General features: G+C 38.2%; 3 protein-coding genes across 3 annotated transcripts in view; all 3 read right to left on the bottom strand.

The window, feature by feature from the left end:
• Positions 1-491: 491 nt before the first annotated feature.
• LOC106536913 (protein-lysine methyltransferase METTL21C) lies at positions 492-1,386 on the bottom strand (the record flags this gene model as incomplete). The annotated part of the gene is given in 3 exon segments (XM_014034254.1): positions 492-640; positions 720-825; positions 1,223-1,386. Coding segments are annotated over 2 exon segments (240 nt in total), but the record flags the coding sequence as incomplete, so codon positions are not given.
• Positions 1,387-4,749: 3,363 nt separating this feature from the next.
• On the bottom strand, positions 4,750-8,354 carry mettl21e (methyltransferase like 21e). The gene is made up of 5 exons (XM_014034253.1): positions 8,101-8,354; positions 7,257-7,426; positions 7,043-7,160; positions 6,862-6,959; positions 4,750-6,595 (listed from the first exon to the last, which is right to left on the bottom strand). The coding sequence occupies exons 1-5, from the start codon at positions 8,141-8,143 to the stop codon at positions 6,281-6,283; spliced, it is 744 nt and encodes a 247-aa protein (XP_013889707.1). The 5' UTR covers positions 8,144-8,354; the 3' UTR covers positions 4,750-6,280.
• A 1,295-nt stretch (positions 8,355-9,649) lies between these two features.
• Positions 9,650-12,879, bottom strand: part of ercc5 (excision repair cross-complementation group 5) — a gene marked incomplete at its 5' end in the record, with an annotated part of 12,206 nt that continues 8,976 nt past the window's right edge. The window contains 5 exon segments of the mRNA XM_014034252.1: positions 9,650-10,280; positions 10,360-10,444; positions 10,519-10,719; positions 11,999-12,143; positions 12,260-12,473. Of these exon segments, the coding sequence (XP_013889706.1) occupies positions 9,813-10,280; positions 10,360-10,444; positions 10,519-10,719; positions 11,999-12,143; positions 12,260-12,473 (1,113 nt within the window).

Raw genomic sequence — 12,879 nt, 5'->3', positions numbered from 1 at the left:
CCCCGTGACCCGACCCCGGATAGGCGGAAGAAAATGGATGGATGGATGGATGGATGGATGGATGGATGGATGGATGGATGGAAATTTAAACTGGAGTTCCCCTCAAGTGGGAAATCCCTGTCAGAAAGTGAGAGATCATTTTTAAAGACGGCAACTACTCACCACAACTAAATGGTGAGTAAAATTTTACTTTTAATAGTATTTTTGTATTATTTATTTCACATTTAGTCAGTCGTGCATGTAGTACTTTTCAGTGTTTTTGAGAGGACGTGTTGAAACGCTGTTTCTATGCAGGAAATACAAGGTAGAGCTCAGTTGTTGTTCGGTAGCAATGCTCAGGAATGTGACATTTCGTATTTAATCAAAGTAAAATACAAAACATTAATTACAACCATAAATCTCATATGGCCTTCAGTGAGAATGAGTTTTGACACCCCCGCAGTATTCTGAACAAAAAATTTGAAGGTTTAAGATCAACCGGCACCACTCACCGCGGGCCATATCATGCCTGCGTACGAGTCCAGACCCTCGTTGATGGTGATCTTCTCACCCACGTAGCTGTAAACCTCTTTTCCTGCTCTGGAGTAAAAACAAGGAGACCACAGTGATGGTTTGTGTTGTTTCTCAGCAGCCGGTTCCTCTGGAAATCACAAAAATTAACCCATTTTTAAAAAACTGAAACTCAAATTAAAACATTGAACCAGGGTAGTTTAAGTTACCCTTTTCTGTCTTTTTGTTTTCTTCAACACCATCTTCCTCCTCCTCCTCTTCATCTTCCTCTTCACCTCTCATGCATWTCATTTCTTCCATTTGAAATTATTTATTCTTATGTGAATAAAAAAACACAAAGCAACAGAAAATATTGTCAAAATCAAGTAGAAAGTAGCGAATTACATTTAACTTGTGTACTTTTTAAAGTATCTCTTATGCTCTACTCTTGAGTATTTTTATTTAAAGTATTTTTACTTAGTTACATTCGAAGTCTCATCTAGTACAGAGTAAAAAAATGTAAACATAAATATGTGAAGCTCAAAAATGGCCTCCATGCATCATACTTAAAAACACTTGTGCTGTAAAAAAAAAAGGTAACTTCTACTTAAAGCTCATTTTTAATGTTTTACTTTTACCTGTGTAGTACTTCAGTATGTTATTTTAATACTATTTTTTACCAGTGGTCAATTTCGGCACAGATTTTAAAAGGAAAACTTTTTGCAGCTCTTACCTGTGGTTTTTTTTTATTCTGGTACCAGATCTCCAGAGCAGCTCGGGGTGCGTCTGGATCCCCACGACTCTCTGAGGTTAAAGACCCCTCAGCATCCAGCAGGACACTCCCAACATCAGTACAAGGGCATRGGGGTATTTTTAGAGCTGCGCTCATTTGAGATAAACACAAGAGCAGAGGGAGCCCAACGTTTCAAACCACAGAGACACAAAAAATGGCTCGAACGGGGAGCCAATGGGAATGAAGGGAATGTGGTTTTAACTTCAGGGTCTTTCTGCTGGTGGTCCACAGCAGCTGCTGGACGGAACCATTTAATGCAAGTTCATAATATTTTTAACTGTATTTTTGACTAAAAATGTGGAAAAACCTGCAACAACCTGAGCAATTTGCACCTAAATCAGCCCAAATGTTTCATGTCAATCTGATGTTGCATCATTTTTAAAATGAGGTTGATTATAAATACCCACGGGGTCAAATGATTGAGGGGCTAAACTTGAACCAAAACCAGAGCCTGATTTGTGTTTACTTTGACGGCATCTTGGCAGGGAGAGGTGGAGTGTGTGTCACATTTAAATCATATTCAAAACACTAATATTATTAGATCCTTTTGATGAAGATCCCCGGCAGCAGGCTGGTAAAAACAGCTTTAGTAAGCAATTTAAAAAGTTACTGTTTTTTTTTGAGTAAATCTTTAAATCAATCAAATGTTTTTAATTTGATGGCAGCCTTGAAATTATTTTCCTCTTTCTGCATTCTTCTGTGAAAACTGCAAACCTTACTGTAGAAGAATAAACTGAATTATTACTAAAATAAACTAAAATCACTTAAAGGTGCTTGGTGTAAAATATGAAATAAGCAGTGGTGGCCACAGTACAACTAATTCACTAATAGAAGAACTTGCTTATCATTTAGCGAATTAGCACTTTTGATGCTAGCTTTGGAAACTGTTACCAGACCGATTAGCTTCTGCTAAATTAAGGTCTTGTTTTAAATCCACCAAAAAAAAAAAAAATTACAAGTAAAACTAAAACATGTCATTCATCCTGAATTAAATTTAAAAAAATCCACTCTTAAAAGCAGTCCTGGCTGGGCGTGTCAAGCACCTGTAGCATGTAGCATCGTTAGCATTTACACTTCAAAATAAAAGCATCAAAAAGAAATAACACTTAAAAGTATTTAAACAAGCACAAAAATTGTCTACAAATAAAATATGATAGAGAAAAAATTGTTATTTGTTGTCTGAGTAACTTCAAATGGCAATTTTAAAAATAAAAACTCGATAAAAGAAATGTTTTTATTCTGAAGGYGTTGAACTTTTATAATTTGTTTAGCAGTTTAGTGGTGAGTGAAGCTAAAGTTTTGGTTAGCTGTGCTACCACTGGAAATAGGTGTAAAAAAGATTATCCTGAACTGTGTTAAACAGTGCAGTTTGAAAGCGTTTAGACTTATATGCAGCTTTGAAATGCAGGTATGCACTCAATGTAAACAAGGAATTCGACCGACTCAAGTTTAACTTACAATAGGCTGGTCGTAAACAAATATGATGGAATTAGACAGGTGGACAAGAATAAAGGATGACCGGTGTCATAATCTTTGTTCAGAGTAAATATATTTTTAACTTAAGGACGTGTTTACCTTCAATATGAGACAACATTGTGACTTTAATTTGTGCTTAAAATACCTGTCTGAGGTAAATTATTTCCCTGGCTCTGACTCCTTGAGCACACGTAACTTTGGAGGTRTCATCACAAAAAAATAAATAAAATTTAAAAAAAAAATTAAAATTAGACATGGGGGTTTGGAAAGTTTCCACATTGTGTTTACTCGCTCACCTCTTTTCCTTTTCCTGCAACGGCCTCAATCGCTCCAGCAGAGTTTGAAGGTAACAGGATCAGGCTGCACGTATCAGAGCCCCCCGAGAAACGACTGGGGGTGGGCTCTGATAACATCCAGTCCATTTAAACATGAAATATCACCTCCTGGTTTGAGGTTTCGTCATTTAAACTGATTTAGTTTAGAAATTTTTACAAAGGAAAAAGGTTTGGTTGGCTGGGTGCTTTGTTTCGCTGTAGAGTTTGTAGATTTTCAGCTCGGTGACAGTTCGGGTGAGCTGGTTTACCTACAAGGCCGCACACATTCTTSAGCTGTTGAGTATTTATTTGTCCTGACAATGGTAGTGATATTCGCAGCCGCCAGCTTAGATAACCTCTTTTAGCTCTAATCCAGCTCGTCAACACTCCCGTCGTCGCTCTGCAGCCAAATATCACGTATCCTGCTCCTGGCAGGTCAGGAAGACGAGGAATCCCGGGACAGAAAACAAACCCGTGGGGGAGATTTGGAATCGTTAATGTATCAGATTTATCATTCTGAGCGAGTGACTCTAACTTACCATGTGATAATTAAGCTAACAGGTGTTCGAGTTACTGAAGCAGCACATTTACTCCCCAGTATGGATGAGATTCCTAATTTGATGAACTAAAAGTGTTTTGATGATGACATGATACCAGAAAAGATGTTATTACTTTACTGAAGTGGTTAGATCTGCTAAAACACATGTCAAACTCAAGGCCTGTGGGCCAAATGTGGCCCGCCACAACATTTTATATGGTCCACGAGAGCTTCAAAGGTGTATTAATGTCTTAGAATAAGAATATGTTGCTTTAAATTGACTATAAACTAAACCTCCATAGTTGATTATTTTTCCCGCGAAATCACAGCATCCCCCTTCTAGGTCGGAGGTGCAAAGGGTTCAAGGCAGTCTTACTTTTGCTATTTGTAAGTGAGAATTTTGACACTTAACAAGTCGTAAATTTAAGTTGCAATGAATTCCCTGTCAAAAGTGGGAGAGTTCAGAATACAAGATAAACGGTTGTCTTAGCAGTTAGCAATTAGCTCTTAATATCACGTTCTGCTACATTGCGTTTTGCTAACTTTAAAGTGCCTGTGACATGCATATACTTCAAATACAAAAAGTCAAAGAAAACATCTTTATACTTAAGAAAATTGCCCTAATACACATGATTTTGCCCATTTTCTCACATAACTGGCCTATTTTCATTTGAATTTCTCAGCCAAAGTAAGACAGGAAGTGACATCAAAGGGGAACTCATTAATTAAAAAATCTTTAGTCTTTGTTTATTAAAACAATATCATTCAAACTTTAACTCTTCTTCATTTCTCTTTGATAGAGACTCAAAATAATGTAGAGACATCAGACTCTTCTCTGCAGTCTGTTTTGTTAGCCGTTGCAGCAATGATCTGTTTACATGCAGACATTCCCCTTTGACGTCACTTCCTGTTACTTCACATGTAACTATCTCAACAACTGTTCATCTCAGCAGCGTGAAATTTGTTTTACAATATGTTATCAATGTTATCTTTCCAAAAAATGCATTCATGTTTATCTCAAAAATCTGATGTCACAGGCACTTTAAGGTTGCTAACAGCTAACTAACATTAACAGGTTTATGTAAGTCCCACCGGTCTTCAGGTTTGAACGCAGGAAATGCAGACACACACCAAGGAGCTCAAGTAGAATAACATAAAAACTTTAATTACACAAAACGCCGGAGTGGCAGCAAAGTAATCACAATCGAAATAATCACTGAAAACGAGGTGTATGAACACATCATGGCGAAAAGGTGAGAGACAGACAGAGGTGATAAATAGACTAAGGCTGATGAGGAGAACAGGGCATAAAGAGCACAATGAGATAGAGAACAGGTGTGAGTGGGCGGGGCAAGCTGAACTAACTGAGGCARAAAACACAGGAAAAAAACATAAAAGGAGTAAACAGAAAAATCATATCAAACATAAGGCAAAAAAAACAAACTTGTGAGGATCTGTTGTCCTAATTCAGCTAGATTAAATCATGGTTCCCAAAGCTGGAGTCGGACCACACTGAGGGTCGTTAAACACTAAGGGGTCTTGAGAAGTCCAGAAATTTAAAAATAGATAGATATCTTTATTTAACTTAAAAAAAAACTCGAGATATACATTCTCTTTTTCAAGAGGCACCTGGCAAGACAGCAGCACCATTTTAAATATCAACATTTACATTAAATCACAACAAAAGATTTTGGACAAACAATCATAAATGAATAAAAACATTGCAGTTGTTGTTGACACAGACTTTTATGACAAAACATTAGGGCCAGACTAAGAGAATAAAATATGAAGTCATATTATGAGAAAAAGTAATAATAATATGAGATAAATACTTCACTGTTTATTTTATTCTGGTAATATTATGACTATTTTTTAACCAAATTTTTACTCATACTTCTTTCTTGTAATATGACTTTATTCTTGCAATTTGACAAAAATACCTTAGTCAGGCCCTAATTCTCTGTCATATTGTAGTTTAATTGACATGGCAGTTGTGTACATGCTAATCAGCTTATAGAGAAAAAAGTTTTGTGTTTAGCGGATAAGCTTTTTGATTCACTTTGAAAACTGTTAGCATACCAATTAGCTTCCGCTAAATTTGATTTTGCAAGCTTTAAGTTGGCTAACTGCTAACTAATAAGCTAACATGAGACAAAGACGTGTTGCTGACTGAGTGACAATTATCCTAGTGTTTATAGCTATTAATGTTAGCTTCTGCTAATTTTTTACTTGTTTAGCAAAGCTATCTTTTTAGTTGGCAGAATATGAGCCAGTGAAGCTAATTCGCTGTGCCCACCACTGCTTATGCTTGTTGGATTTTAATTAGTAAAAAGTCTCAGCTGTTGCTTCTGATCGCATTCTTGAAGCGACCGTTCCCATAATTTGTGGCACTTTTTTCTGTATCTGGTGCTGTGGACTCACTTCCACTCACTGGGTGTCAACACAAGTGGTTAAAATGTTGTGGGTTTTTATTTAGTCGTAAATTATGCAGTTTTGTTAGCTTTTTCTTGCTCGCTGATTTTTGTTTGTTGTTTAATATCACAGTGAAGAGTTTTGAACATTAAGACACTGCTCAGCTGTGATATACTCAGCCTGATTGTGTAAACAATAAGTGGTAATTACCATCACATCAACACTTAATAAGTATTCAGAGTTTTGTTGTTAGGAGGTTCATGTGGTGGCCRCGGTCTTCTGGTCCCTCCTCCAGCCTCTGTACAGTTTAATACTCAGACTGGGCAGGTCGTACAGCTCCTCCAGGTGGAAACGCTCCTGGAAGCGGTCCACGAAGCTGTTCTCTGGGTCCAGGCGAAAACGCATGGCCCAAAGTATCTGAGTGTGGTCCTGGCACAGGTGGTCGAAGGTATCCATCAGCTCATTCAGGTAAGGGTGGGCGTAGACGACGTCAGCTGCCAGGATGTAGTCAAAACAATGTGTGGTGCGAGGGAAACGCCGAGTCACCTCCTGACCCCAGATCAGCTCGGTGACCTGCAGGCAAACATCAGTGAGGCTGATTTATAAAACAAAATATACTAAAAGGAACATTCATGTAAAGAATTAATATCCTGTCAGCTGAGTGGTGCTCCAGTTAATGAGCAAATAAACCAGGATATCATCAGCAAAGCAGTGAATAGTGATGTTTTGTTTCTTGAAAACTGATCCAACAAGAAAAYCTTTTAYGTTTTCATGTTAATCCTTCTTGTARMTTTAATAAATATCATCATGATTGTGTAAGAAACTAACAAAAAAAGTACCAGGGGGATGTATTTGCATCGGTTTTTGGTGTTGCGCGTTACGTTGTACTGGAGATTCCCCAACACATCCGGTAGATCTGTAGATGTTACTTTAGCACCTAGAGAGACAGAAAAGTTGAGCAATTCAAAACAAAACGAAACAAAGAAATGGATAATTATTATTATTATGATTTTTGAGTACCTAAAATGCTGGATACAATGGTGACGAGCCCAGTTCCAGCTCCCAGCTCGATGACGTTTTTCTCCGCCAGGTTGAATTTGTCTCGGTTGGTTTCCAAGAAGTGACACAGAACCATTGCCTGTTGGGGGGGGGACACAAAGTTCACGTTTCGGACGTAAAATAAAAAACATGGGGCGCCAAGTGGAGCTGAGCAAAAAAAGAAAGGGGTACAAACCGAGGGCCAGAGTACCGCACCGTACAAATCCGTGGATTCTTTGATTCGGATCTCCAGATCAGAGAAGACGTATCCCTCCCACGTCTCTGGGCCAATCACTGCGGGGTGGAAACGCCGGGACATGATGGCTTTGGCCAGCTCGGCATCCGCAGCGCCACCCGTTGTGACATCTACAATAAAAGTCATTTTGTAAAAAATAAAAACAACAACCAAAAAAGGACCGTGGATGAGCTAATGCTAACAGCACGCATCTATCCATTGTTACTGTCTTGTCTACTCYCGCAGAAAAACTATTGCCTGCAGCCGTCCGTACCGCGCACACAACACAATGCCCAACTGAGGGATTAGAAGGACAGGGGCTGAGAAATGGAGCGGAAACATCTGGAACCATGACACCTAGGCATAGGTAAGAGTGGGCTGGGCAAGAGCTGACTGAGGAAGAAGTGGCCAAAGGGAACAAACCAAATAGCAGGAGAGAACACTACAAAAAACTTCAAACAACGTTACAAAAAACAATAATCTTGACACTTTTAGGATTGATTCTCTGCCTTGAGATTGAGGTTTATAATCTCCTGTTGAGCACCATTGTTAGCAGCTTCACTCCTGTCAGCGCTGACAGCTACTAAAATCCCACAGCTTTGGTTACGTGATGCTGGTTTTAGTTAAAGGTCAGGAAAGCCCAATGAGAAGGTTGACGAAGGGTTGGACTGCAGTTTAACTCATAACTTTTCTGTCTGTTTGTCTTTGTTATTAATTGTTTCAGGTTTTTATTCACATATGATGACTTTAACTATTTCCCTTTTATGCATTGTTGCTTAAACTATCCAGACGTCTAAATTCTTACCTTCTTGTTTGGTCTTTGAGTCCTTAGATTGTTGAMTCTCCATGTCTGAATGAGTTCAGGAAGCTAACGTGTGACTGCGTGGTCCAGGGTGAAGACGGGGTGAAGACCTTTAGATCTGGGTCAGTGTGGGTCCTGATCTGTAGCAGTGACCCTGTGTGGCCTTAAGTTACACACAAACACTTTGTTTCCCAGCTCCTTGTCCAACAATCCCACACTGAGCCTCAGATCCTGGACATATTTCCAGGTTTGGTGCCTGAACTGAACCCCCACCCTCACAGCAGTAAACCTGACCGACACCAACAGCTGCTCGGCCTGACTGGTGGCTAAACTTCAGCTGGAGAGGAAACAGAGGGGAAGTGGGATTAAATTACTACAGACAATAATAAAGAAAGAAACAGACTAAAATACAGAGCTGTTTTACTTATTTTTTTTCTAAATGTCTTTTGTAATCCAAGTATTTCTGCATATTTTGTGCCTTTTTTAACTGTTCAAATATCAAAAATGTTGAGTTTGTTCATGAGCTGAATGTTATGACATTTGGTTTTAGTAAATTTTATGATTTTCATAATATTTAACTTTATATACAAATATATTAACCATTGAAACAGATCTCTTTATTTCTTAAAAACATTTTATTTGAAATTTGCCTCAGCGTATTTGTGTAGCTTTTTCAAATTTTAGCCAATCTTGTTTTAACTTTTACATTTAGTAGTATGCTTTCGGCACCAGTTGCTCTAATTTTGTTTTCTTTAGTTTTCAGCATCAGATTTGACCTACTTTTTTTTAAAACAATTTTTAGATAGCCTTTTTATATGGTTTTAGTTAATCCGAGCTAATCTTAACCTATCATTTATGCTGCTTTTAGCTGGCCTTTTATTACTTTTAGCCAAAGTTTTGCAGCTTTTAGCTAGACTTTTGCTGGTTTTAGTTCATCTTTGACTGATTTAGCCATTTGCTACTTTTAGCTAATATTTGCAGCCTTTTAGCTAGCCATTTGCTACCCTTAAACTTTTGCAGCTTAGAGCTAGATTTTGCCACTTTTAATTAATCTTTGACTGGTTAGGCTAGATGATTGCTACATTGAGTWAAATTTGTAGTTTTTAACAAGCCTTTTAGCTTGACGTTAACTTGTTTAACTAAAATTTGCACAATTTAGCTGTTTTTGCTGCCATTAGGAACATGATTTTAGCACCCTTGATCCTATTTTCCTGTGCTTCTTAATTGTTTTGAACACCAAATAATTAGCCAGCATTTAGCTAGTGTTCATTATCTTTTAGCTTTACAAACTCAGTTTCAGCTTCCTCAGCAGTTGTTTTTACTCAGCACTATTTTATTTTGGCAGAAAATGCAATTACTTCAGTACCATTAAGGAATCATTTTTATTATTTTTACAAATATTTTGATTTAAAATAATTTTAAATAAAAATCTTGTTTCTGGTCGAAGGCTGATTAAGTGTCCAACATGATTTAATGACAGGTTACACAAGCTTTAAAAAGCTTTGATAAACATTTTACTGCAGAATAATATCATTTATGTTACAAAGAAACATCCAAACATAAAAAAGTTTATTTTGTGGTATCAGTGTTTACAAAACTTCATGATCTATATTTTATAAAAAGCTGAGTTGATGAATTATTTCCGTAAATATCAAAACATCACAGATATTTAAGAAAAAGTTTCACATTTGATAATAAATTCACATCTTTTATCTTTAATGCTTCTTTCCTTTTCCTCTCGGTCGTTTTCCTCCACGACCTCGTTTGCTGCCCTCGAAAACGGATCGGGCCGTAACCATGGCAGCTTTCTTATCATCATCATCATCACTGGAGCTGCTGCTGCTGCTCCTGGTCTTCTCAGGCCGAGTCTTGATGGACCGACCGCCAGAATCCGGACCAGAACCGCAGATGTCCTTCAGTGGCAGAAGAGGAGGTTCATCTGTGAGCTCAGAACCTAGAAACCCCCCGCCTGCCGCGGATCTGACATCTTCTTTCTGCCTCTCTGTGGTCTTCACGCTTGTTTTCTTAGACTTGATTTCCTCCTCGCTGCCTTCGTCCTCTCCTCCTCCTCCTCCTCTCTCCTTCCTCTTTAAGCAGGTGACGGCTCGGCGGAGTCGCTGGCTGCGAATCGATTGCTTCTCCTGCTGCTCCAGGCGGAAGAAGGAGTCTATTCTCAGCTGAGTCTGAAAGAAAATAAAAGTTTTTCTCTGGTTACGAGGATTTGAAATGTTCCTAATCAAACTGGTCGAGTCTCTTCTTCACCTGCTGGCTGTTCAGCTGTTTGATCACAGGTTGAAGGATCTCCTCCGTCTTTCGGCTGCTCCAACCGAATCGACTCAGGCAGAACGTGAGGAAAAGGTTAAAGAAAACTTCCGAACCTGTGGACAAACACAAACTTCCTCACAGACAGGAAGAGGATATTCTTTCATCATGTCCAGTTGGGGGAGTCCCCAGCTGAACGAGGCGTCTGACTGATCCACAACAGGTTCCAGGTACGCCTGGGCCACGGCCGGGTTCGGGAAGCCAGGTTGGACCTTCAGATCCCGGAGTTTCTTCTTCACCTTGGTGTCTCGGGGATCAGCCACCAGCCGTTTGTTCTCCTGAGCCTCTGACCACCACTGACTGCAGGAAACCAACGAGACGGACTTTAATGAGCTTTTATAAACAAAAACAACAAACTAAAGGATGCTAAAAGCTTTCAGCAGAATTTGTCTTATTTCAGTTAAATAAAAAATATTCAGCTCATCCAGGAGATGGATGATACAGTAGGACTCTATTTGTGCCTTTTTATGATACTTGTAGCTTTTAACTAGCATTTTGCTACATTTATTTTCTAACTAGCCTTTCGCAAATTGTTATTTTTCACCTAGCTTTTGCTGTCTTTGGCTACTTTAGGCTAACATTTTGCTACTTTTTTGCTTTTAGCTGTCAAATAGCAATTTTCGACTTGTACCATTTAGCTAGCGTTTTGCTACTATTAAATATAAAATAGCATGTTTTCTACTTGTACCATTTTCATAGCATGTTGCTAACCTTTTACTGCTTTTAGCTAGCGTTTAGCTACTTTTAGGTATTAAATAGCCTTTTTTTACTTGTGCCATGTAGTTAGTCTTTTGCTACTATGTGCTGCTTTTAGCTAGCATTTTGCTACTTTTACCTTCTAACTAGCCTTTTTCAACTTGTACCTTTTTAGCTAGCATTGTTCAACTTTTAGCTATTTAGTTATTAGCTAACATATTTTTCTACTTGTACTATTTAGCGAGGATTTTTGATAAAATTTGCTGCTTTTAGCTAGCATTCAGCTACTTTTACATTCACATTTAAAGGTAGCCATTTCCTAATTGTAGCTTTTAGCTTCACTTTTGCTACTTTTTACTGGTTTTAGCTAACATTTTGCTGCTTTTAGTTTTACTATTTTCTACTTGTATTAGCTAGCATTTTGCTATTTTGGCTTATAATTAGTCTTTTCTTAGTTTTAGCTAATCTTTTGCTACTTTTTGCAGCCTTTAGCTAACACTTTGCTGCATTTAACTATTAAATGGCCATTTCCTACTTGTACGATTTAGCTTCTGCTACTTTTAGGTATATTTTGCTACATTTAGCTAGCATTTTTCTTTTATCTGTAACATTTTGCTACTTTAACTAGTGTTTTGATACTTTTAACTTTTAGCTAAAATTCTACTTTTGGCTTTTTAGCTATCATTTGTCTTCCTCATTAATGTAGTGTTCTCGTCTTTTAACTAGTATTTTACTTTTTATCTTTATATTAGTTTTCTGCTCTTATAGATCTATAGATTTTACAGAAAATAATTTTTTTCCAGCTCATTTCCTGTGAAACACTGTTAACCCTGAAGACAGAGTTTGAGGCTCTTTACTGACCCCTCAGAAGATAAAACCACACCTGAACTGTATTAGTGGCTCCAAAGCTGGACCTGGAAACTCGTTCAGGATCTCCATGCCCGTCACATATCCGACTCCCGGTACACCTTCAGTGTAATCGCTGCCGAGCAGGTAGGCCAGATTTATTAATTTAGTTCTGTCCAGACCTGACAGAGACAATAACAATACAGAGGGTTGACAGAGTGCATAAAATAAAGAAAAACAGCTTTTATTTTGAAGGTTGAAGGCAGTTGTGTGTGTTTTTTTTTAGCTGCTCGCTGACCCAGCTGGCTCTGCAGGTCACTGAACTGGTAGTGCTCCACGTATTTGTTCTGGCTGAAGAAGTTCTTGAACACGTGTCTTCCTCCGAACAGCCACACGTCCGAGTCGTCCGTGATGGTCCCGTGCGTCTGGTCGGCGCGGTCCAGCGCCGCGCACTGAGCTTCGGCCTCCATTGGCGCCACCAGGAACGGCACGCCGAACAGCCGCAGCAGCTCCTGGTTTCAACACAGTCGTTACTCTCAAAACAAAWAAATAAATAAATAAATAAAACGGACATGGTGTCAAACAAATAAAAACAGAATGAGATGCATATCCTATTCAACATATATTCACTTGAATACACTATAAAGACACAATCAGACTTCTTCAGTGTAAATATAATATTATTTCACGTGTCAAACTTAAGGTCCGCAGGCCAGATGTGGCCCACCATTGGATTTTATGTGGCCCACGAGAGCTTTAAAGGGATCCATGATTAGTTGTAACATTAGACTTTATTTGATAAACATATATTTTAACTGTAAAATAAAAACTGTAAAAATACTAGGCTGTTTAGTTTTTATAATTTTTAAACTAAAAGTTTAAAATATATTACATGGACAGGGCCATTTTATATGCACA

Source organism: Austrofundulus limnaeus, unplaced genomic scaffold, assembly GCF_001266775.1.
Source record: "Austrofundulus limnaeus strain Quisiro unplaced genomic scaffold, Austrofundulus_limnaeus-1.0 Scaffold2025, whole genome shotgun sequence".
Lineage (NCBI taxonomy): Eukaryota > Metazoa > Chordata > Actinopteri > Cyprinodontiformes > Rivulidae > Austrofundulus > Austrofundulus limnaeus.
This window is presented reverse-complemented; position numbering and strand designations above follow the sequence as displayed.